Source organism: Falco punctatus, assembly GCF_963210335.1.
Source record: "Falco punctatus genome assembly, chromosome: Z".
NCBI lineage: Eukaryota > Metazoa > Chordata > Aves > Falconiformes > Falconidae > Falco > Falco punctatus.
In genome coordinates this window covers 64,921,398-64,947,687 of record NC_137586.1, presented here as the reverse complement: position 1 = coordinate 64,947,687, position 26,290 = coordinate 64,921,398, and the positions used below count along the sequence as shown (strand labels likewise).

General features: G+C 38.3%; 1 protein-coding gene across 2 annotated transcripts in view; it reads left to right on the top strand.

Moving 5' to 3' along the window:
• The window catches only part of SNX24 (sorting nexin 24), a 91,907-nt gene that overhangs the window by 37,594 nt on the left and 28,023 nt on the right, over positions 1 to 26,290 (top strand). The window contains exons 2-3 of one of the 2 annotated variants that reach the window (XM_080372680.1): positions 7,431 to 7,514; positions 14,696 to 14,800. In XM_080372680.1, the coding sequence (XP_080228806.1) occupies positions 7,431 to 7,514; positions 14,696 to 14,800 (189 nt within the window). The remainder of the gene's footprint in view (positions 1 to 7,430; positions 7,515 to 14,695; positions 14,801 to 26,290) is intronic. The other variant, XM_080372681.1, reaches the window with a different exon arrangement.

Sequence of the window (26,290 nt, the reverse complement as noted above, 5' to 3'; positions counted from 1 at the left end):
CGAGATTTTAAAAGGGTGTCATCTGAGTAACAGTTGTGCTCTGCAGGGCTAATAAAGAAAAATATCAAAAGCAAGTCAGATCTTGTAGCTTCTTGGTTTGATTACAAATTGGATTTCCACAGTCAGTGTTTTGCTGGCAAGGGAGAGACTTTTTAGCTTGGAAGGCCGAGTAAGTTATTTTTCAGGAAATGACAGAGAAGTTCCTATGGGATTTTATGAACCATGTGTTTGGAAAAGATTGGTTTAGAGAGAGTTGAAAAAATCAGAAAACTACTTACTCTTATATGTCAGCTACGCTTTCATTCAACAGTGACAGCTCTGTAGAAGTCTCCCTCGAGCTTCCCATGTTGTAGGAATTGCAAAACTGATGGGGATGCAGTATCAATTGTTTTACTACCTCTTCCTCTAAACCCTAAGAAATACGACATACCCTTCTCAAAGGCCATCTTCAGGAAGAATACCCCTGAGTCCTATGCACACCTTTTTTATGTAATTCCTACCAATACTGTGCCATTTTTTGAGTGGAGGAGGCCCATACTGCAAAAGAACATCAGAGAGGGAATATCCTGAATTATTTTGTAGTGTTTGTGGGAAAGGCAAACTGTGTGCTGAAAGGTTCTTGGGGAGGCAGTAGTCTGGTTTAGGTAGGTACCAATAACAGTAACACTGGTAATTGTTAGTGAAGAGACAGTTTTTTCGGTAAATGAATGGCTGAAAGTTACATAAAATTAGTGAGGAGACATTTGAAGTAAACCATGTTTACAAGAACATATGCTTGTGATTGTTCTTAGGTACAGGTCTCTGGTTTTAGTAATGAAAGGTCCAAGTTAGACTGCGGTAACGTGGGATTTGGCAGGAGGAGTCAGTGAAACAATGTATTTGTCCTGTCAGTGGGTTTATGTCACAGCAGAAAGTCTTTTGTGCTATATAAACAGTAAGGCTGCTTCTCCAGGCCAGGAGGGGTCCAGTAATTAATTCACACAGGCTGGAGCTGTTGGGAAATTTCTTTGGAAATTCTGCAGTGAACGTTTCACTTCTCTGACATGATCTTTCTCCTCCACAGACTCAGGACAAAGCAGCGTTATAACTGCATAATGGCAAGCCTTGAATTCCATAGTTAATAAAACCGTGTACTTTTTATCTTGTGCTGTAACTTAATATTGTACATTGTAATCGGGACTAAGTGAAACAGTCTGATTTTATATAACAGACATGGCAGTGCTTGGGGTGGGGGACAGGGGTGGTTTATGGGGCCAGTGCAACTTTTGAGCTGACTTTAAGATAAGCACAGCTTGTAACGGATACCGTAATGGATCTGAATCTCTTCGGGGCCCTCCAGGAAGAGTGAAACACTTGTGTTAAGCGGAGCTGTACTGCTGGAGGTTGGTACCACAGGCACAACAAGCAGCTGCCGGGGTCAGCAGGGAGGTGGAATTAGCTGTGGGCCCTTTGCCTGCCTGTGGACAGTGCTCCAAATGTCCGTGCAAGCTGAGCTGCCCACCTGCATCTCCTGCTTTCTCGCTGCTCTCATGGGCATCAGGAAAAAATGTTCAGCACATGTGATGACTGCTACTGGGAAGGATGGATGGTGCTCAGCTCTCCCCTTGTTCATCTTCCCCTCCAGCACTGATTACTCTCAGTTTCTAATACCTAATCTTGTGCCTCTTTTCCTTTACTGTCTCCTACAGCCACTTTCATCCCTTCTTAGGTCCCCAGCAAAACCAAACAGAGCAAACTAGGATCTTCAGGGCTGCTCTGCTTCTTTCTTTACTGTGCCCTAACTTGTTTCCCAATTCTGCAAAGGAAGGGGGCATGTTCCTAATGAGAAGACCATGCAGGAACTTGTGTAGGGGCTGCTTGTGTAGTGTGGGAAGAGCAATTGCTACGGAGAAGAGGCAAAGAGGTGACTATAAGCATCTTAAGGCAGATGATCTGAAGTCTCAGCAAGTGGACGTGGTGGGGATAACCCAGAGTAAAGTGGGTGCAAGATAGGGGAAATCTAGAACTGGGAGGAATGTGTTTGGAAAGGAGAGAAAAAGGGAGATTTCCCTCACCTCATGCCTCTGTGACTGATGTCAGCCTGTCTCCGCACCCTTGAGCTGCCCCGTGCCCACTGAACTCTGCTGCCCCACCTTCCAAAGGATGAAGTCAGAATAAGTTAATTTGTTTTCATTTGGGGGATAACGAGATTCAGTTTTATCAAGGCTGCTCTGAAGTTTGAGTTGGCTCTGAATGCTGTCCTTGTCTCCGCCTCTGCTGTGAAGGGCATTCAGAAGTATGGAGAAGTGCCATAAGGCACTTACACCCCTGCGATGCCAAACCGTTGCTGCAGCTACATGCAGCTGTGGTTACCACCACCACCCAGGTGCTCTTACTGATTGTGTGGAATATTTTTTCCCCTAGGTTGGTTGGATAGGAATAGGTTTAAAGTAATCTTGTGCTGTCTACTAAATGCCACGGTCTTGTTCTAGTCATAGCACAACTGAGAGAGAAAATCTGCCATTGTCTAAACAATAATGAAACACTAAAGTCATAGAAATCCCATTAGTGTTTCATGGACCATAGCTGTCATTTCATTAACTCTGGAATTCCTTCCATATGGATATAACAAAGGTTTAGTGTTGAATTCCTTGACACTTTGAAAGCATTAACTGTTACTCAGACAAAAGTCTGTCAAGCATACTGAAGCATCTGAAGGGATGTATTTATTTCTGTAAGTAATATATTAAATAGAATTAGTGTTTGTAAGCTTGGTCTTGAGAGAGAAGAGCACAATACTAGGATTTTGTGGGGTTTTCTTTGCTGGTGAATGTTAAGACACATATATCTGTTTCCTGTAAACTTTTTTTCTGCTTCTGGTTTTTGTATCTCCTCATTCTAAGCAAGTCTGCCCCAAATCACTTTCTCAGCTACGATTTTTCTGAAGTTTTGATACTTTGCAATTCATTTTTCAATCTACAAATATGGACAATGTGATAGTATTAATTTCCGATAATTATAAACTGTGTAGTTAATGTAATTTCCATGAGTGAATATAAAAGTGCCATCTGTGTATTTCTCATGTAATAGAAAACTGAGCTGAGAAGTTGAATATTCTGGTTAGTTTTCCTCCCTGTTCCTGGCCATATTTGTCATTCTTGTATTTGTTTTTTGGTAAATGGATCATTCCTGGGTTTTTGAGACAAAGTTAACCGGAGCTGCATGTTTTAGCATTAAATTATCAAATAAAAGATGTCCTTTTGTCCAGTGAAGCATTTGACTTGGGTAAGAACTGAAGGGGGATGGTTTTATTTACCACACAGCTCTTGATGTACACTTATAACACCAGTGGGCTTACAGGAAGGCATGGGTGGTTCTTGTATGTCTTACTGGCTCCTGTCTTCTTCCATTTATGCTGTCCTGGAAATTCATAGTCATACAGTACCAATTGTTTGCCCATATATAATCCAATTTAGTTACTGCATAGTACTGCCTAATTTCTGCATCAAGAGTAATAAAAATATTCTTTTTGAAAATTGTGAAAAAAAGGATCATTCAGTTAGAGGTTTGCTAACAATCAGAAATGGATAAATTCAGGAAAATGGCAAAATGAGGCAGAGTTGCTAACAATAGAAAAGGAAGAAAATGGTTTCCAAGATCTGAATATAATCCATGTCATTGGAACAAAGTAGAGGCAAAGACAAGAAGCAAAAAATGGGGGTTTTGCGGGGGTGGGGCGGGGGGAACCCAAACTATATGTAAATCTGTGTTGTAGTCAGACCTGAAAGTTTTTACTATCTTGCTAACAAAAACCTGAGGAATTCTTCTTGAAGAGTTTCCTTCACAGGTTTGATGGTTATGAATTGCAGTGGAATATCTGCACTTCTGCTATGCAAAAGATCAACACTATTCATACTGATAGCTGGTCCAAAGGTGTCTGGTACATACATCATGTATGTGGGTTATATTCTATTGGAAGAATGCTTTTAATGGATAATGATCTCCTGGCTTTGTGCAAACATTGTTGATAGCTCTTGTGGTAGTAACCAGGAAAGGTGAGACATTTCTAGTTTCAGAGTACTCCATAAAGAGTTTTCTGATTGGTGTCTTCATATCTGTGGTCCCTTGTATCCTAGTCAGATATATTTCTGGTATTTCAATGACTATGGGAAAAGCATTTTACTTGTCTAATTCAGTGATTAATTGTTGAATTTTTCACTTAACTAACTGTCAATTATAAAAAGTTGTATGTCTTTTCAGAGTTATCTGTTCATAGAACATGAACATTTTTACAAGAAAAGTAATTTCCTTGCACTGTTGCCTTTTTTCCCCCATAGTTCTTCCGTCTTTATTTTGGCACTTTAGTCTATGTTCACCAGTTTCCTTACATTGTTTTTGTGTCAGGGCCTGCAACTGCTCAGTTAAATTTGTGTGAGATTTGTCTATAGCTATTTTGAATCCATGAAGTGATCTTTTCTCTCCCATAAGCTGATGTTTCTTTATCTTTCGCTTAAAGCCATGCCATTATATGAAATAGTGGCATAGAAACTAACTTCTGTGCATTTAGTTTGCTCTTGTGAATTGTGATCTGAAAAGAGTGAGGAGGCAAATCTGGAATTTGTGCTGTCTAAATAAAGTCATTTATTATATGAAGTTCATAAGCACAATATGTGTTATTTCACTTACTTGCCTTTCTGCTTTATAAGTTAATTTGTAAATCAAATTTTAATATTTAGATTTGCATTAAACAGAAGCATTTAAAGATTGTCCACTTATTTATCACAAATTGCTTTGTATTTCTGAAGTACAGATGCCATAGTGATTAGAAATGCCATTTGCAAGGTTTTGTTTTCCAACAGTAATTTTCAGCTTCATGCATAGCAGATCTGTTGTCCAGCTTTGTAAATTTTAGATGGGTGCTAAAGCTGGACCAAGGGCTCTGGATGGTAGGAGGCAAAGTTAAAGCCTCTATACTGGTACAGTCAGTTGAAGGTGTAAAGGTAGAAGATTTGTGGGTTTGGAAATTATATCACTGTGTACGGGAAGCTGTGGTTTTCTCTTCTCATGTCTTCTGTGAAAGTGACCAGCAAATGTATTTTTTAGTGTCATGATAGCAAAAATTATGAAACAGTAATTAAAACTTTACTAAGATTAAAAAGGAGGATGAGTAAATGCTGTGTACTTTTTGGTGTTCTGAAGCCATTTCTGTAATTCCTTAACCACTGATGAAACACAGAACAAAATAGATACGTGCTTTGAACAGAAGATCCACAGTGGGATTTGTATTTCCTTTTCCCCCTGTATTCCAACTATTTATGAAATAATGGGTTTATAGACTTCAGAGGGAAAGACGTTACTCTGAAGTTGTGCATATATGACTAAAACTGAAATGAGACTACACAAGCCAAGCTGTGATTCAAAGGAAGTTACCTGTCAAGGGAGTGCTTACAACTCAGTCAGGAGCCCCTCAGACTTCTCCGAATTGCTTGGCAAACCCTATAGCCAACAGAAGTGCTAAACCAACAGTAGCATGGTGGCTCTTAGCTGACTGAGATGTAAGTGGATGCTGTGAGTTGCTCATAATTCCTGGAGATTTAATATCAAGTTAATTCAAAACTCTTGCAACTCGCAAGAGTCATGAGAAGTGACTCACGGTCACTTCTAACTGAACTAGTTTTGTATTGTTACTCATTTTTCCCACCAAGTTATCCTTGAAACTTCTTCAATGCAGCAGTTTTCCTGTGCAATCCAAAGCAGGTTTTTTTGTCCTTGTAGAACTATTTCTTTCATACAGTGTGTAGAATATATGATGGAAATAATGTTTTTCTCTCATATAATTAGGACATTAAGTCTCAACTAAAGAAAAAAGCCTGCATTGATTTTTCTTTGCATGTGATTCTCTTTACAACTCTCAACTTATAACATATTCCTAAGGGTGCCTTGGAGTATTTTCACATGTAGAAGAAAATTGTTCAATAGCCAATAGCTGTTCTCCCAAAATAGTCTAAACTTGGGGGCTGGGGCGCGGGGGAAGGGGGCGCGCGCAGATGGACGTGACAGTGCACCCAAACAAGGTCTTCTGCTTACAGCAGTTAGGACACAGAAACAGTCCTTTTCAAAGAGACAGAATGTAGCACAAGTTATTACAATAATCTGAACTAATTTTGGTAATGTAAACATTGGTATGAAATGGTTGCAGTCCCATCCGTACTGCATTCAAACAAAAGGTAGACACATTTCAGTCTGGATTAAATAAAATGCTGTCTGTTTCTAATGTGATTTGGCTAGCGGGTGAAAACCATAGCATTTTGACCTCTTTGAAAGGCAAGTTGTAGTGGACAATAGAAAGTGTTTATCCAGCATGGTTTCTGTGTGTTTGCTGTGATCAATGCTAGCTGGGCATGTTGTGACAGACACCCCTTTTTTCTGCATTCAGGCATAATGACTGCAAATTTATTTCAAATAACTTTTTATTTGGCTGAAGTCTTGGGTCTTGATGTAATAGTCTGTCCTGAACATCATCTTGCATTGTCCTGGAAATAATTATTTCCAGCATTTTCCAAGTAAAACTGAAAACAAAGAACTCCTAGATAGACCAGGCACCTTTTCTGTATTGCTTTTCTGCCGATTTTGACTTCGTTTAATAGACCGTGTTTTCTTGACTGCTTAAAAATATTTCTCATCACTTGCCCTTAGAACTGACCCAGTGACCTGAGAATCAAGAAGATGTCATGTTAGTGACTACTAATTAGTGGATCCAGAGAGCTTCTTCTCCTGGCCTTTCAACCTTCCAGAGGCAGCAACAAAAGCTGTCACATGTATCATACAAAGAAAACAAGCATTTGCCATGTTTGGCTGTGGTGGGTGGTTTGGGTTTTTTTCCTAGGGTGTAGATAGTAGCACAAGCTCAACTGAGACTACAGATGAATTTGTAGGTTAGGAGGAAATTAACCTATGATGTAGTGTTTGCATGTATTTCTTCTTTTCCATGCAGAACGTACTGCATCTATTATCAAGTTCTTACTGAACATGTGTGTGTTTGTATGCTGTACTGTAAGAGGGAAAAAGAATGAATCTTTCTTCCTTTTCTCTCTCTTTTTTTTTTTCTTACCATCCTTTTTTAAATACTTTTCACTACTTCAAAATGTATTAAACATTTCTGAAATAGAATATTTTAATGCTTCCTTTTTAATGCACAGTGTACAGTCCAAGCTTACCCAGTGTCTTTGTATGTTTGTTGGACAAACTTGTTAATGGAATATTCAGCTATGCTTCCTCTTAATCATTGTTGTACTTCAGTGCCTCATGAGTCGTCGTGGTTTGTTTTGGGACTGCCTGCTGGAATGACTGTGGTAAAATGTGCAGTCACAGCCATGTCACAGAACTGTTTTTTCAAGTAACATTAATGTCTTCTTTATTATTTATATGTTTTTATTATTTATAATTTTCAGGTCTTTAAAATAGAGGTGTTGATGAGTGGAAGGAAACATTTTGTGGAGAAGAGGTATAGTGAATTCCATGCACTTCATAAAAAGGTAGTGATCTCTTTCTTTATAAGGTGTAACTTTGTTTTACCTTAGTTGTGATGTTTTCCTTGCACTTGAACTTGTTACTATATGTGGTTCATCTTAAATACATCTTGTGATTCATGTCTCTGGAAATGAGTTCCCAACTAACTCAATTTCTTCTCTGTTTTGTGGAAGGAGATTATGACTGCTCACATGTTACTAACTCTCCTTTTCTTTCTGATTATTGTTTACCTGCTATATTGCTAAAATGCTGTCTGTAGTATGTTTTTTCTTCTTGTAAAATCACAAAATAAGACAGATCCCTATAGCAAATAAATATGATTTTTGGTTTTATCCAGTTAGGCACATAATTGTTGTTTCTATAAGTTGTGTTGCTAGCCTGCTACATGTAAAAGCTGAAGGAAACAACTTGTATACACCAGGGAACTAGACATGAAAAAGAATTAAGTAGACCATCTCACTCTGCTGCTCTTCATACAGTGAATGTGAAATAAAATACCTGCTAAGCTTGTCTACTGAATCATCTTACTAATATATTGAAGGAAACTCCGTACTTTCAAGATGGGTTGTACACTAATTGTTTGTGATCACAGTTAAAGTATGATTTTTCCTCTCCAAGCTGAACTGGATGCTGCTATACGGTTGTGCAGTTGAAAGGCACATTTTACATTTTTTCTGCCTTATGGAAGCCAAGTATTGTGAAAGAGATCTCTGGAAAAGTATTGCAGCCCATTGCCAGTGGTAGAGCTGAAAGGAAGAGCTTCAGTCCTTCACTCCTAGGACATGGGCCAACTGAACATTTGTTCGTTTGTGTCTCTCAGTGGCAGTGAGGTGTGTGCACACTCCACTGGTGTTGCTTCATGGGTGCTGCTTGCCTTAAGTGTGGAAAAGCTTTTTCTCCAAACGACAGAGATGAGCACAGGCATTTACAGCTCTTGTCACTGCAGTGTCAGAGGAACTTATCCCCACCAGCATGTTTGCTGGTGGTCCTGAATCAGCTCAGGAATCATCTTATTCAGGGAAGAAGCATTATCCTGGTGGCAGAGAGGACGATTTTACCAGCCTTACATGGTGTATGAATATAAACAAACCTGGATCAATGAAAGGCAACTATTGACCCATCTGTGTGTTTGCCCTCAAAAGTACAAAGGAAAAGAACATATTTTGCTTTACTGCACCATAGTTAAGATGTGCTAGTATTTCTTGCCTTTTTGCTTCTTGCCTCAGTTGTGGTATCAGCTACTGCTTTTTAATACTCATTTCCTTGTGTATTGTTTTAATTCAGATATGTCTCAGATACTTTCCCCCTTGTGTCCACATTCAATATGATAGCACATGAGCAACAGTGTCTGAATCAGTAGTACAGCTCACTCATCCACCACCAAGCTTTGGAACACGTATGTGCTTTATTTTATGTAAGAGAATAATCCTGCAATTGAAAGTAAACCAGGTGAGTAGAGATTAAACAACTAAATAAGTCAGGAAACATTAAGAGAGGAAAAATCAAGCTTTATATGTTTAAAACTCACCCTACCCAAGTAGAGCATCTCCTGTAGTTGAAATAGAATAGAATATTTTCATTTGCAAGGGATCTACAATGGGTCCTCTAGTCCAACTGCCTGACCAATTTAGAGCTGATCAAAAGTTAAAGCATGTTGTTAAGGGCATCATCCAAATGCCTCTTAAATGCTAGCAGCCCTGGGGCATTGACTGCCTCTCTAGGAAGCCTGTTCTAGTGTTTGACCATCCTCTTGGTAAAGAAATGCTTCCTAATGTCCACTCTAAACTTCCCCTGGTGCAGCTTTGAGCCGTTCCTGCGCATCCTATCACTGGATACCAGGGAGAAGAGATCAGCACCTCCTTGCTCCTCTGCAGGGAGCTGTAGAGGGCAATGACATTGTCCTTCAGCCTCCTTTTCTCCAAACTAAACAAGCCCAGAGTCCTTAGCTGCTCCTCATAGGACATGTCTTCCAGCCCTTCCATGAGCTCTGTTGTCCTCCTCTGGACATACTGGAGTACCATCCCATTCTTCTTAAATTGTGGTGCCCAGAACTGCACACAACACTCAAGGTAAGGCTGCACCAGCACTGAATACAGTGGGTGTTGTGGTTTAACCCCAGCCAGCAACTAAGCTCCACACAGCCACTTGGTTACTACCTCCCTGTAGGATGGGGGAGAGAACTGGAAGGGTAAAAGCAAGAAGACTCATGGGTTGAGATAAAGACAGTTTAACGAGTAAAAAACGCACGTGCAAGCAAAGCAAAAAAGCAGATTCAAAAAAACTTCTTCGCTTCCCTTGGACAGGCAGGTGTTCAGCCATCTCCAGGAAAGCAGAGTTCCATCATGCTTAATGGTTACTTGGGAAGACAAATGAGGTAACACCAAACATCTCCCCTTTCCTTCTTGTTCCCTCAACTGCCCCAGCTATGTCCTCTCCCAATTTCTTGTGCCCCTGCAGCCCACTTTGGTGGGGTGGTGTGAGAAGCAGAAAAGGCCTTAGCTCTGTGCGAGCACTGCTCAGCAGTAACTAAAACATCCCTGAATTACCAACATTGTTTCCAGCACAAATCCAAAACGTAGCCCCATACTAGCTACTTTGAAGACGATTAATTCTATCCCAGCCAAAACCAGCACAGCGGTGTAATTGCCTCTTTTGACTGGCTGGCTATGCTGTGTTTGATGTACCCCAGGGTGCGGGTTGCCCTCCTGGCTGCCAGGGCTCACTGCTGACTCACGTAGGGCCTGCTGCCCACCAGCACCCCCAGATCTGTTTCTGCAGCACTGCTCTCCAGCCACTCCTCTCCCAGTTTATACTTGTGCCCAGCATTACTCTGTCCTAGGTGCAGAATCTGGCATTTGGACTTGTTAAATTTCATCCCATTAATCATTGCCCAATACTCCAATCTATCTAGATCCCTCTGCAAGGCCTCTTGTCCCTCAAGAGAGTCAGCAGCATTGGCCAGCTTCATATTATCAGTAGACTTGCTAATGGTGCATTCAACTCCTAGTTCTAGATCATTAATAAAAATATTGAACAGAACTGTCTCTAGAACTGAGCCCTGAGGAGCACCACTGTTGACCAGTCACCAGCCAGATGTAGCCCCATTCATTACAACCCTTTGAGCTCTGCCCTTCAGCCAGTTCTTCACCCAGTGCACTGTGAACCTGCCCGTCCCGTGTTTGGACAGCTTGTCTAGAAGGATACTGTGAGGGACAGTATCAAAAGCCTTACTAAGATCCAGAAAAAATACATCTACCACCTTCCCTTCATCCACTAGGCAGATGACCCTATCGTAGAAGGGTATCAAATTACTTAACTAGGACTTTCCCTTTGTTCCATGTTCCCTGTGTCTGATGATTGCATTATTCTTTAAATGCCTTTCAATAGTACCCAGTATAATCTTGTCCATAGTTCCTGGAGTCTTCTGTCATGCTCTTCTTGTACATTTGAGTAACACTGGCTAGCTTCCAGTCAGCGGGGACCTCCCCAGACTCCCAAGGCCTTTGATAGATGGTCAAGAGGGATCCTGCCATGACATCTGCTAGCTCCTTCAGTACTACTGGAGTGAATCGCATCAGGCCCCATGGATTTCCTGATACGGCTAGTCCCTTACAATTTTAGTGTCCACAAATGGAAAGTCACTGTTCCCATGCTCGTGGTCCTCCAACTTGGGTGACCAGGCAGCCCAAGGTCTTTCAGTATTATTAAAGGCTGAGCAAAAAAGGCATTGAATGCCTCCACTTTCTTCTTCCTTTTGTGGTTGTCTTCACTATAATTTGTGGGCTGCACAATTACTCCACACAGAAGTCATGAATGACTGCAGTCTCACTCTCAGATTGTCTCCTTGCGTGCTGCTTCCTCTACAGTAATTTGCTTTGCAGAGATTTCTCCTTAGAACACCAGAAAAACTGATGGTCCTTTTCTCTCTCTCCAGACATAGCAGGTATTCTAAACAGATACTTTGCACCACTCTTCAGTTTGTTTCATCTTACCTTCCATCTGCTTGCTGTCTGCTTTTATTACTCTGCAAACCTGACAGTGACTGCTTCTTACTTGTTAGCTATACAGATGTAGAGCACCCAGCATATTTTGGCAACAATATCTTTTTTTAAATCTTACTTTTTGGAATTGTAGTAAAATTTCAGTAAACATCTTTGAACATCTCATGCTCTAAACCTTTCTTAGTGCTTTCAGTGTTAGAGAAATCCTGGAGGAGTCATTCTCTGGTAATGAAGTGTGCTGTTTCAGCCTTTCTTCTCCTCTGTTTTGTGTTAGAGCACAAAATCTCAGTGCTCTTTGAAAAGTAAGGTGTATATTTGAACACTTTTTACTGGAGAAGAGTATTTTGAACTTGCATCTCAGTTGTTCTTTGTGAGCAATTTGTTCACAACCCATGACACTATTTATACTCAGGTCCAGATACCGGTTTGCTTTCAGCATGCCAATAGGGTATTTAATTTTTTGTTCCTTTCTTCCCCTTTAATTTAAAATGTAAGTTTCACTCTAAATTGCTGTGACTACATAGCAATTGGAAAGGTACCTTTAGACTTACTGCATATTCAAAGTGCCCTTAGTGCTGGAAAAGTCTGTAGTGAGCAGGAGAAAGAAAGCTTCTACAGAGAGCAACCGTGGTAGTAAATGGGAATAGAGGCTGAAGGGAGGGGAGGGGTTGCCCTTCTCTGGATGAGGGCACGCTCCACTGCCGTTGTATGCAGGAAGGAGGACTCCCCTGCTCATAGAAAACATTATTCATTCATCAGAATGCCAATTAATGTTTTGATTAATTTTGATATTTTGTTTTATTTTGTTTTTTAAACAAAGCCATTTCCAAGAACAGGGCTGGATTTGTCTCCTTCATGGGTTCAATCTTTCCTACATTCCAGCTGTGTAAAAAAGTAGAGCCCCACTTCCTCTGCAAACTGGCTGTAGTGGAAAAGGTTTAATATCTTTTCGAGACTGCCATGCTACACCAGGGATACAAATTATTCCCTTGACAGAAACCATCCACTGCTGTTGGCTTTTTTGAAATAGTTTACATAGGCCATCATACTTTGCCCTGGTTATGAATGACAAACCAGTTCTTTCAGGCTCCGCACCGTCCACATTACAGTATTGTGTTCGAGTCTGAACAAAAGTTTTATTACTCTCATATGGAAAGTTTGTTAGAAAGAATTACATTCTGTGTGTATAATGTAGTTAAATATACAACCATTTATTGGTACACACTCCCTGTTTGTTTTATACTTTTTTCCTTTACATTTTTAAATATTGGTAGTTCTTTTTAAGCACTGGAATGCTAGACTATGACAGCATTACAACTACTGCTGTGAAATCTGCAAAAATCTTAAGTTCTATACATCTTGTTTTCTAAGTTATTTATAATTTTAGAATAATTAGTGTACACTCTAAATCATATTGAATTCACATTTGGACAGATAATTCTTGATAATTTGAGCCAACTTGTAGTCTTGCAGGAAACAAAGACTATAGTAATTCTAATCAGCATAAGGTCAGAGTTATGGACAGGAAGGTATTACGGACAGTAATTGTCCTCAGACAAATATTTCTTGTATAGGGACAGATCTGAAGCAATCATATTCTTTGACATTGTAATATTTTTTTTTTTTTGCAATATATAAGTGGATTGTTATAAGCATAAGAAAATGGGCTTATCATTTATTCTTTGCACATCTGTATAGCATGTGCTTTATACCTACACAAAGTACCTGTGCTTGCATGTTTAAGCAATATTTTTTGGGATGCTTTATGTAACAGGGCCACAGAGCACAGAAGGATTGTTAATCATCATCTGAGGTAACAGCCACAGAGTGTTTATCTTGTAAGGAGCTAGGCCTTGGTGGATGCTTGTATAGTTTCAGATTTGTCTCCCCTCACCTGGAGCATTCTCCTCATTTGTTACTCATCTGTGGATGCTGTCATAGTTCACAACAGCTGTGACCATAGCTTCTCCAAAATTCTCAACCAATTTAGAGGGGAAGATGGGGTTTTATACTATGGCTTTAAGAAAAATCAGTAAAAATAAATGGATTTGGGGTTTGTTTTGATGGGTTGTTCATTGCACTTCACATTTATTTGTAATTTAGCACTGTTAAGAAGTAAGGAAGTTGCAAAATGTTTCTACAGCAATTGAGATTTTTGTGCTGCAGCTTCGTTACTTGTGATTGTAGAGACGTTGATATGTTGACACTGCTTTTTCCTATAGTGACATCTCAGCAAGCTTAAAGATGACATGTAAATTCTTGGTCTCCCATGGGTATGCATGTCAAAGTCAATTTTGAGTTTCCTTCCTTGCCTTCTTTGCCTCAGATTTACTCAGAGGCAATATCCAACAGAAAGAATGTCTAGTGTCACCTTCTATTAAAATGCAATGGAGCCTACTGCAGTTATTTTTGCTCTGTAGTTTTGAGGAAATGTTAATATTTTTTGTTTTTGAAAAAATGCATTGCTCCAGCAAGAGGATTCTTAGTGTGTTCAGAATGCACATTTGTGTCTGTATGCACTCGTGTATGCATATACACATTTCTGTATGTATCTGTAAATGCTTTCCTTGGGGATCTTTAGAGGAATTGTTATGGAGCTCTCTTGGAAATACATTCAGTGGCAATCTTGCTGTTTCTCTGTATGAGATATTGCACACAACTGTTGGTCTGTTGGAGCAATTTGAGAGCGTGAGTATTTTGCTCCCTTGATTGCCAGCTCTCCAGAGAACTGGTTAGGTCTCCTCCCTGTACTTCTCCCACCTGTTCATAGTTGCCTAAATCTAGAGGTAGAAATCGTTGCACTGTTTTGTCACTGCACTTAGCAAGGTAATACCTGTGTGCATCACAGTGACATTGTCAGGTATCATTCCAAGTTGACTAACAGGGAATGCATTTCAGGTATCCTCATGTAGTTGCTGCCATTTTGTTTTAAGGCTGTTAGTCACAAGAGAGTGTTAGTAGGGTGCCTTTTCACTGTCCAGGGCAGCCAGATGTGGAGATTTTCAACTGCAACCTGTAGATGTGATGTCTGCTGTTACTTCAATGAGCTGATGGTAACTTCATTGCCATGCTGTTGTCCTTGAAATAACCATGTGTGGTTATTTCACCTGTACTGCCTCATCTCTAACATAAACATGTTTACTTTAAAAGGTTGCTGTTATACTTCATGTCTTTTTTGTTTGCAGCTGAAGAAGTTCATAAGAACTCCCGAGATCCCTTCAAAGCATGTGAGAAACTGGGTCCCCAAGGTGCTGGAGCAGCGACGGCAAGGCTTGGAGTTGTACTTGCAGGTGAGTCTACACTCATCATTGTGAAAGTAAAAGCAGCATCCATTTTCAGAGTGGTAGTACCCACCACATTTGAAGGTATGAAGTGGGCTGCTTTACTGACAAGCAATTTTAGAGGTGGGGTGTGAGCTGGATACTTCCCAGCAGTGATGATTTCTGTTCACTTAACGAGATTAGCAGCTAGAAATCCAGACTGTTATGCTTTTTTTTCAAGATTCTTGCAAAAGCTGCTGACTGACTCTGATGAACCTACTAGTACCTCATTTTCCTGTACTTAAAATCAGGAACATGCTATTCTTTCAAAGTTGTTCTAAACATACCTACCAAAAGTGTTGCAGAAGAGATACAATGAGACTTTATTTAACTCACCTCCATTTAGACAGACCAGGGAAGAATCAGCTCATCAAATTCATATCCCTCTACTGTACATGCTTATATCTGAATTGTTCATCCAGTTGAAATAGGCACCTGTCATCCCATATACATCTCAGTTGGTTTGCAAAATTGCATTTAAAGTCCCAGATTCTACCTATTTGTGTGCTGATTTTGCTACAGACTGTAAAAGGAGTCTTCAGGAATGACTCAGACATATAGACATCTAAATATACCAGCGATAAATCTCAGCCTTCTTTAATAAACAGAATTTCTACTCTCATCATGATTGCTTTAAAAATGCCCTGTGGTATAGTTTCACAGCAATTTCTCTGGTGACAAAGCCAGATTGGTGTTCCTCTGGACATGTTCCCCGTTCACTGCACCTTCAGCTGTACTAAAGCAAGTGCTGTTTTATTGAAGAGGATCATAGAAATGATCTGAGTCAAAACATAATTGTTTTGGGATGAAGGAAAGAGTGAGAGTATTCTGTTTATTTTCTGATCAGAGTATTAAAAATAGTAAAAATTTCAGAGATTTGATCTATGTCATCATCCACAGTTGTAGTGGCACAATGGGAAAAATGTTGAACTGCAACATAAAGGACAATGAGCTGCATTCATAGAAAACAGATGGTAACCTGCACCACTCAGGAACCTCTGTGATTCTCAGGAAGGTTTGAAAAAGAAAAATGCTTAAGGAAGAGAATGGAATTACAGTGTGACATGAGACAGTATTAATTCTGATGTTAAACTTTTAAAAACTAATTTGGAAATGCATAAAACACAGCTCAGATTTTGTTCTGAGACATAGGGAGTGTTTCAGGCAACGTAGTTTCTTTTTGGTTTTTTATTTTAAAATATTTCGTTAGTATTGTTAAATTTAAAAATTTAATCCTTTTTTCCTTCTTGCTCTGTGATATTTATAGCATCTTTGGCATCTAAAAATTAGATTTTTTGCGTGGGTGAGAATACATTGCTGTTGGAGAGACTTCAGTTTTGAAAAGGAGTAGGGCCTTTTTGGTTCTGATAGCTGTTAGCACAGCTTGCTCCATTTTCCAGTATGTTTTTCTCTTACAGCCATTTACTGCCAATTTTTTTTCCTCCTGACTTTCATACAACTGTCTTTTGGGCAATATTTCTACTAAGGCATATTTACTGATTTCTCATATGAGGTTGATTTTGTTAAAAAGATACAGGGGTAAAATGGTTAGCCCTTTTTAATTGCTGATAAACTTTAAAAGAACATCTCCCCCTACTGGAAGAGCTTGTCAACTCTTGTTCTTGTACAGTGGTGTACATTTAATTAACTTTTCCTCCCTTCCGTCGCCATGGGCTATCATAGGAACATGCAGTGGTTTATGTTGGAAGGGGCTGCTGGACATCATCTTATTGAAACATGACAAGCCTCTAAGTTATATCCTTACTAATGTGCATACTAAATTAAAACAAGAACAAAAGTCATTAATATTCTTATCACAGTCATTAGTGTCTGTTTCTGCTAACAGAAAATAGAACTAATCATCAGTGAAATTCTAACTTTTAAAATAATGAGACCCTATTTTTAGACAACTAAAAGTTCATATTAAGACACCTCAGTTATCAGAAGGTTTTTAATAGTGCCAGGCATTTTCCAATATGCACTGTAGGAATGTGATACAATTTCAGAAGAGATGATCAGTTTTTAATGCAACACCATATATATAAAATATTTCAAACATATTTTCAGCTGATACTAATGGCAGTTAATCTGTAAGAGTAGTTTGGCAACTACCATCACTAGTCAGTGGTGGTATCGGTCATTTGTGCAGCTGGTAAACTGTTATGGAGTTGTGGTAGTCATTAACTGTTTTTTCGAAACCAGACAGAATCTCATGTAGAGACTAAGCATTTACAGAGATGTTACATTCAAATAATTTGTTTTAAGGTTATTCATTTCTTCTTACTGTACTTCACACCTTGAAAACCTATATAGGCAAGAAGTAAGATGCCATGCAGATAGCAGTCAAGTACAAACCTGTATCTGACATGGTCTAATCATAGCGAGTTCTTTACGTATTTTTAATTAACTAGTTAACTATAGTTAAATGCAGATAAAAATATTTATATGAAATTAGAATAGTGGAATCAGTTTGTATCAAGTAGTAAAGAAAGCAAGAAATTCCCCTGTCTGAGCTGGAACGTGCTGCAGTTGCCAGTGCCTTGTTACTACTTTGTGACCTTTTCATGATGAAATGCCCTCTTAAATCATTTCAGCACAGTTTGTTTGTTTCTTGGAGTGAATAGACAGGAGCTCAGAAACATTTCATTATATCTTTCTGAAGAATAGCAAACTTACAAATAAACCAAGTATTGGTAAATTGCGAGGTACAAATAGTCATTTTCTTAAATTTATCCATGTTCACTGTCAGCTAATATTCATCAAATGGCTTATTTTTCTCTTGTTTTTGAAAGCTTGAGTGGGGATTTTTTCTTTTTATAGTACACCGATTTACTGAATGAATGATTTATCTATATTGTTATTAAGTGACTTTCATATTTTACAAGTTTGACTAGAATTTAGAACTTTTGTGTTTAATACCATGGAATAATTGACTAGTAAGCACTAGTATGCAGACTAATTTAACTGCATGTATACTAATAATACAGAGCCTTTGTGAATACTGAGAACAATCAACTGACTGACAAGAGGAAAGAAGGATTATGTTTAATTTATTAATGAGGAAACAGATGTAAAGATAAGCGAATGACAGAGGGTGACCTCAAACAGTCAAGCAAATTAGTATGAAGCAATAAGCTATTGCTCCTCTGCTGATCCATGGTAGCTGTCTCTGCGCATGATCTTATCCTACAGCACACAGGACTTCAGTTGAGCTGGTTTAGTCTTTGCTAAAGAAGAAAATGCCTGTTACGGACAGCAGAAGAGGACTAAACCAGCTCTAATTACCTTGTGGTAGCTATCAACTAAGAGTTACCATAAATCAGTTAGTGTGTGATATAAATTCTGACTTAACAGTTACTTATTTGTGTGTCTGATCTGAGCTTGTAGCTTGTAATACAGCAGAGATAAGAATCCAGGTGGTTTTGATTTAGAATTTGTAAAATAAATCATTGGATTACGCTATTGCTGACAAAAAGCTCTCTGACAGTAGTATTAGATTGCAGCAAGATTTGGACTTAGCTATTTGATTACAGTTACAAAATATCTTCTCTTGATATGTTTCATGAAAAGTTTGGTGTTAAGAAAAGATGAAGATACAGATTGGAGGTAGCTAGTTGTATAGGGAGCCTCTAATTTGAGAAGAGCTGCCAACTGGACCTTCATTGAAAGTCTGACTCATGACAGTGTGTTTGTGAGCCAGGAGAAATACATTTGCTTGAAAGTACCAAAAGGTGAAGGTAAGGGTGGAAGATGATAGGACAGACTGTTAATTAGCATTGTAGCTTCTGGGTCATGGCAGTTTGGTTGTTTTTTTTAATCCACTGTATAATCTTGGACTAACCGTTTATCACAAAGCAATACAGAAATATTGTCTGCTTTGGAAGTGTATTTAAAGGAGATATAGATCACTTGAAATGCTCCCTCTTGCACAATTATTGTTGTGTATGAGTTCAGTAAGTCATCTTGTGGATGGACCAACTGGACAGGTAGTTGGTGTTTTATTTTGGACATTGAAGACATTGTTGGGATTCCTAAGGGCAGCACTGAGGGACCTTATCTAATTGGTTATTGAACCAGCTGCAACTTGTTGTCAACCTGATCAGTATTTGTTACAAATAGATTTTGTATGATGTACTCTTGGAGGAGCAGTTTTTATGTAGCTTATTTCCAGTGAATTCGTAATGGGGAAGAATTTGATCTAGCCACCTGCTCTCTACTGATTTGGAGTTAGGTCATATCCTTGTCCCAGTAAGCTGACACTGGATGTTATTGCCATCCAGTCTCTCTGCCCCAGGGACTTGCTCTTTGACAGGTCTGCCTTTTAAAGTTCAATGGAATAGATATTTTCTAACCCCCTTGGGCAGAAGAAATCTCATCATTTGCTGATATCATCAGTCCAACAAGATAACAGGCATCGTTAACAGAATTCACTGTGAAGTGGCACACAAACCTCAACATGAGACTGTGTAGCTGCCTCTAGTCTCCCCTGAAATGATTTGGTGGTGGAGAGAGATTTTGGAGGAGACCCATTTTTTTTATGATTTCTTGTGGCCTGAGTGACCTGAAGAAATTCTTCTTGTGACTGGCAAGACTCTAATATAAAACAGAGGGCTGTAAACCTTCAGAACTGTTGTGTATGCGTGTAGGGCCTGTATGTACATATGTCTCTAACCAGAGTTAGTATGTAGAGCTAATATTTCCCTCTTGGCTGAGGTCAAGAAAACATACTTGCCTTTTATTTACTCTTGAACTTTTTACAAAGAGAACAGTCCTGATTCCTGGAGATAAGGTTGGTTGAAGTGCTGCTTGGCTGCGAGACTTGAAGACTTGATGAACTTCAACATTCCAGTAGTTTCAGGAATCCAAATCTTCAAAATGAGTTATGGAGTTTATGAAACTGGACTAGAGGTTTGTTTTCCATTTAAGGAAATAATCTGGAGATCCGAGAAGCACTTTGACCTATATTTCAGTATTCTTCAAAATGCAGTTCTCTTTTAAAATACTTTAACTACCAATCCTTCCTGAAAAAGACAAATAAAACCATATCTATTATGATTTTGCTCTTAAGAAAGTAGAATCCAATCTTATACTCCTTAGCTGTCTTCGTTTCCAGCAGGGTGGAGTTCGGAAAACAGTGGATGAAGTGATGAATAATGTAGAGTTGCTTTATGAGTAAGTTTGTCAGAAATATAAAGGAGAAAATCACCCATGATTATATTGCAATGTTTTTCTCTTTTCTGGGGAGCAGTTCAAGAGCAACTACAAAAAAATGAAGACAAATGAACTATTTCTGCAGTTTGTAGCTGCAAAAGGAAAACTTAACAGAAAATTTGGCCCAAGGTGTCTTTCTTTCTTCATGGGCCATGATGATTTTCTTTAATTACTTCAATAAGTGCTGATAGTAAATTCCTTGTGGTAATGTTTAACTAACTAAATAAATAAATAGCCTTTTCTGACTGGACAGTAGGTATGAACAAACTAATAAATCTGGGTGGAAGGTTTAAATCACCTTTCCTAGCCCCTGAAAAAAGCCCTCTGGTTTTAGTTATCCAACCAAACTGTATTCTAAAGCTTTTGAACTGTCTTCTTTTAAGTTCATCTATTTGTGTGCTGTTGCTTTATAGAAGTTTTAGATTCAATTTAAAAAAAAATTATAGTACTGAAAGGATCTTTTTGTTGATTTGGAAACTCTGTTGCAGAGCATTTTATATTGCAACGGAGGATAAGAATCTTCTGCTTTCTTTGTCACTCATTGCACCTTTTTGCTATCATTCTGGGGACTGAGATGATTTGATTTCTCAGAGTTTTTTATCTAATGGTGAAGAAAAAGAGTTTTCCATCACCTAGTGGGAAGTTTCATTAGTTCTTCACTGCTTAACTGATTCCATTTCTGTTGGTCTCCTGCTATTCTAACAAGCAGGAATGCAAACTCAGCCATTTATGCCTTGTTCATCCTCAAGAAGGCTGGAGGGGTCTCTGTTCTAAGAAAAAACTTCTAGACTCCTGATGCCAGTCTGCAAGTACCCCACATTGTGCATTGGCTAGAGCTTTACCTTTCGATGCCGAATATGTCGCCTCTGTAACTGTAGCTGAAATACTGCCTCAGAGCTGTCTTGGCTGGAGTAGGATCAAAAAGTGGGGAAAACAAATCCTTGATGATGTGCCGGATTTTTCACTGTTTTCTCTTCCCTTTGTGGAGGAAAAAATGTCCCATGGTAGTACATAAAAGTCAGCCTGAGCTCTGCTAGGCAGAATGAAAGGTAAGATTTCATATAAAGACAGGGAGATCTTGGTTTGTGGGTTGGTTGAAGCCGACAGTTCTCTAGGATCAGAAGCAACCTGTTAGTGCTTTCTAAATCTTAACAGTTCTTGACACTACATTATCAATATTAAAGAAGAAAAAAATGTAATGTCTGTAGAGGTAGACGTTTTTGAACCAGTGCTGTTGGAGCTGTTTAGAAATACTGACACCTCTGTGTCTGGTATGTACTTTTATAAGACATTCACTTGCTTTTGCCCAATAGAAAAAAATTCAAGTCAGTTACTATTTAGTTCTGGAAATGTAATGGCAAAATGATCTTAGAACTATTCAATGATTGTTCAGCTATTCAAATTTTATTTCTTTGTGGTTCACATTCATCACATTTATCCATTCTGTCATTGTTAATATTCATTACAATTGTTCTTCTTTTATATTCTCAGAAATGCATTCTGTATCAAGCATTCCTGTATACCTGTGTGTTTTCGCCAAAGGGTGTTGTGAATGTAAAATGTTAAAGTGGTTCAAGGGAAGATTGGAAAGGTTCATGGAGGAGCAGTGTATATCGAGCATAGGAGGTCCTCAAGCTGGAAATAACTTTCAAGGCTGCTACAGTATTGAAGGAAAATGTTTTGTATGTTAGTCATGCTCATTTATACTCTTCCTTGGTATCCATTTATATCTGGTTTTGGAGATAGGCTACAGTGCTAAATGGACTTTTGGTCTGAACCATTATGACCTTTCTTATATGGTCCTTAAAGCAATTAAACACATACTTGTGTTTCAGCTTGTTATTAGATTTGATTAAATACTAATGTGTTTTCATTAACTGACCCCTCTATATATCACAAACTCTACCCTTAAAAGAAAAAAGATTGAATCATATGGCTGAGAAGACATGGTTGAATCATACTGGTATAATGAAGAGGTGCGCAGGTCAGATGCCACTGTGCAGAGCCGCTTGTGAAGGCTAATGCCTTTTAAGACCAAATGCTTTACACATGGGAGGTAATTGGCTATGTATTTAAAAGCCAAACTCAGAGGAACAAGTTTTAAGCTATAAAACTTTTGTATAAAATGTGGGCCTATATTTGTTCTTCTCCACCTTATTCTGTGCATGCCTGACCTGTGGGGGTTTTCCCACTAGGCTTCTGAGAGCAGGAGTTGGATAGAAATCACTTTGACTTCTTTGCGTCATTCATTAACCACCACAAAGATTTCTGCAGTGGCAGTCCTTCCCTTTGTCCTATGTACACATTTGCTGTTTGGATCTATTTCTAACTAATTTAAGACCAAATTGGCTTATTTGCAGGAAAAAAAAATAATTCCCATCAAGTCCAGAACAGATGCTTATCTTCCTGATTACTGTTTCTGGAAACCAGTTTTGTTTTAAATGCAGGTGAATACATTGAGAAGAATGAGTCTAGCATTAGAAAGTTGCAAGTAAAAGTTGGATTCGGTGAAATAAGATTTAACTGATGTTTTGCTGGAAAGTCTGTTTAATCACCCACATCTATTAATCACATTGAAAATTCTATCCATTATCCAAAATTATTCAATGTCTTCCTTCTCTAACTCCGTTTAGTCTGCAGTAATCAAGGTTGAACTGCACCTGTAGGGAGTTCTAAAAGCAATGGTATGATAAGTATGAAAAGACAAAATGTTCTTTGTCCTCATTAAAGATTGTGAGCAGAGTGTTAAATAATATTAATGGCTGGGATTGTCAGTACTTAACAGTACTTTCCTAGTACAAGTGATTTTATTGATCAATACAGTCTCAATGTAACAGGGCAGATTATTCTACTGATTTTATCGAAACCTTAACTAAGTTTGTTAGTGTACCACATATCTTTAAATAGATCTAGATGATGATGTAGATTAAGAAAAGCAGACCACCATCCATCTTTTTTTGATCAGTTAATAACTTAAATCCATCATTGCTGTGACCAGCTTTTTTAAGATTCTGTTGTGCATACATGTTTCTTTGGTGGTACAGATACATAGCTGGTTTTAGATGGCTGTGGATTTTAAAGAAGTGTGCTTGGCACATGCAGGATTGCATATTTAAGAGGAGGAGGAAGGCAAGAGAAAACAGGAAAGCAAAATAATACTGTAGATAATTTAAAGGAGAGCCATTTATTAAGAGTGTTGATTTGCAAGAGGTGTTTCCTGCAGAAATATCCCAAGCATTTTTCAAGGATGCTTAGGAAAATTACCTGGTTTATATTTTAAGAATTACATTTTTTGCTTTTCAAGTGATGCTACATTGTGGCTTATGATTCATATTTTTTCCTTTATCTTCAATAATCTGTTTGGTTTTGCTGTATAGAATTGTGCTGCATGAACTTCTGTCTTGTTTCACTCTTATATGTTAGTGCTGATCAAAGTAAATTTTACTCAGTTAAAAGCAGAATTTATGTTAGAAGTCACGACAGGTTTAGAAACCATGTCTAAGCGCTTGTTCGTTTTTCATTGTACTGCATATCATAACTCTACTGTATCACATACTTTCACCCAAGTTAAGATGAACATCATACTGTACTAATTGTGCATTTCTATACAGTGAGAAATGGTCTCTGTCATGACCTGCATATGCTCAGAATAACTGTAAGATATTTTAAGAGGGAGAAAGAAATTAATGTCTTTGCCTAAGATGTCACAGCCTGGTAAAGCAGAACTAGGGGTATTAAAACTTGAGTGTTGGCACACTGCTGTAGTCACTGTAGTCTGCTGACAGCCAATTGCTCTAATAGACATAGCTCCTTCTAGAGCAATACAAAGTGTGAGATACCTGTTTCATTTAGCCATGATGAAGGAAAAATTGGTGACCTTCCTTATCCTGAAGGCAACTCCACGTTTGATGTTTAGGCATTAAATTTTCCTTAATAAATATTGAATAGATTTGCTTGAGTTTCTTTGACAGGGCAGGGGGAAAGCCCAAACAAATTTTTGTCTATTATAGTAAAGGCAGGAAGGAGGGAGCTGTAATTCCTGCGAAGAGTCTTTATTATCATGACTTAAGTATGGTATAAAGACTCAGTTTCCTCCATCTTTTTAATCAATGTACAGCATTCAAACACTTTTTCAATTCCTACTCTGTGTTGTTTTATGTTCTTATTTTTTGGTGTACAAATGACTACTGCTTTTTTAAATTGGATATTCAAGGCAAGTTAAGTAGTTAAGTCTTAACGGCTTTATCTTCAAAATTAATCTGTAAAGTTACTTAATGAATTGCTATTGAAGGGAAAAATTTTCTAGTGAAAGGGTATTTTATTAATGCATGTGTAGTGCAACACACTATGTTCTGTTATGGTTGTCCACTAAATTAGCACGTAGTTTTGACCTAGGCCTGCCAAGTCATTGCCTTTATGCACATTGAGAGTACTCTTTTGTCTACACTTTTTGCATGACTGAAAACCAATCATTAATATTCTTTATGCATTTATAAACTGCACATGAGGGCTGGTGAAAAAAAGTTTGTTAAGAAGGGAATAATTCTGTCTTTATAGCAGGATTTGAATTTGCACATAAGACATAAGCCACATTTGGAGGTGAGAGGAAGAAAATGAAATACCAAATATATGCTGACTAACTGAATGCCATCCATTCTGGCTTTGGATGAGGAACTGATTCTGGGAGGAAAAAGTAGCATGGGGTCACACTACATATGTGAGCGACTTTAAATAAATCCTTACACATAAGGAAGCTGAATTAAGGTTTGATTGTTAAACTTAACCTAACAATTCTTCACTTTGAAGTATGCCGTAACAACTGTAATGTTTCTATCTAACATTGTTTGTATCATCTAAGGTAGACCATTCCAAAGGTAAAAAAACAAACAAAAACACACACACAAAAAAAAACCCACAACACCCACACACCCAAGAAAAGAAACAAAACCAAACCACTAACCAAAAAAAAACAAACCACTGTGGAACTAATCATAGGGTTTTACAGGAAAAATACTGAACTAAATAAGCAGTAATTCTTGAGCTTCTGCTTTAGATATGTTGCAAGGACAGAGCACAGGAACAGAAAAATCCTTTGGAGGAAGGCTGCTTAAGCAAGAAGAGCTAGTCCATCAGTAGCTGAGAGAGGTGAGCAGAGGAGGAGACAACTAGTCTTCCTCAGAGAGATTGGGCGAAGGTGGTTGGTAAGCCTTCTCCTTTGGTAAATTGGAACCTCCTGCATTAGATATAATTCCCTTGTGTGTGTTCCCTTTTCTTGGCTTTTATGCAATCTTGTATGTCTCCTTTCTGAAGGATATATTGAAGGATTTCAGAGTGAACTAAGGGGAGAAGGTCCTGTGCTCATGGGTAGACTAGGAGAATAATAAATGCTTGTTATCTTCTGCTAACAGTCCCTGCACACATCAGCATTGCTTGCGCTTATTTTTCTTTTCACCTGCTTATTGTCTCTGTAATCCAAATATAATACAGATTTAGTTAAGTGTAAAAGAGGTCATTTTACTGAAACTGTTGATAGTAGAATGTCTTGACTGAGACAAACTTGAATTTAAGTGCAGGTACATTTACTGAATGATGCCTGAATTTAGAATTCTGATACCGATTTTTCCCATTGACTTTAAAAACACAGACATTAGAATAAAAAAAAATCATAGAGTTGCTTATGGTAAATACTATGAATTATATATAAGAAAATCTTCAAGAACTATTGGTATAAAAAATAAGTTTTGTGATGCAGTTTCTTCTTTTTAATTTCTCATAACTATCATTGTCTTTATCTAATATACTTTTTCCTCTGTAGGTGAAAAAAGTTTGCAGAAACAAAGCGTGAAGTAGAAGTAGAACCTTTAATTTCATTAGGCACATTGTAACTGGTGAAGATTAATGTATATATCTCTTGCTAATTCTTTTCAATTACTCAGTTCATATAAATTCCCAAACCTTGTTAATTATGCTGAAGTCAAGTGGTAATTTTTAACAGTATTTCCACAGCAAGGGAATTTTCCTGGTCTAACCTTGCCCTCCTGTAGAAACTCTCAGCAGATTAGGCATTCTGACTCTGGTCCATTCATTTTCAACACAAGCCTAATTGCTGCCGACTGCCTGCCACAGGTACCTTGGTTATCGTACGTTTAAGGGATGCAGGTTCTTCTGAGAACAAATAAGGAAAGATTAATTGTTTGTTTTGTTTCATCCCAAGAGAAATGTGGGAGCTTAATCAAGAAAAATAATTTC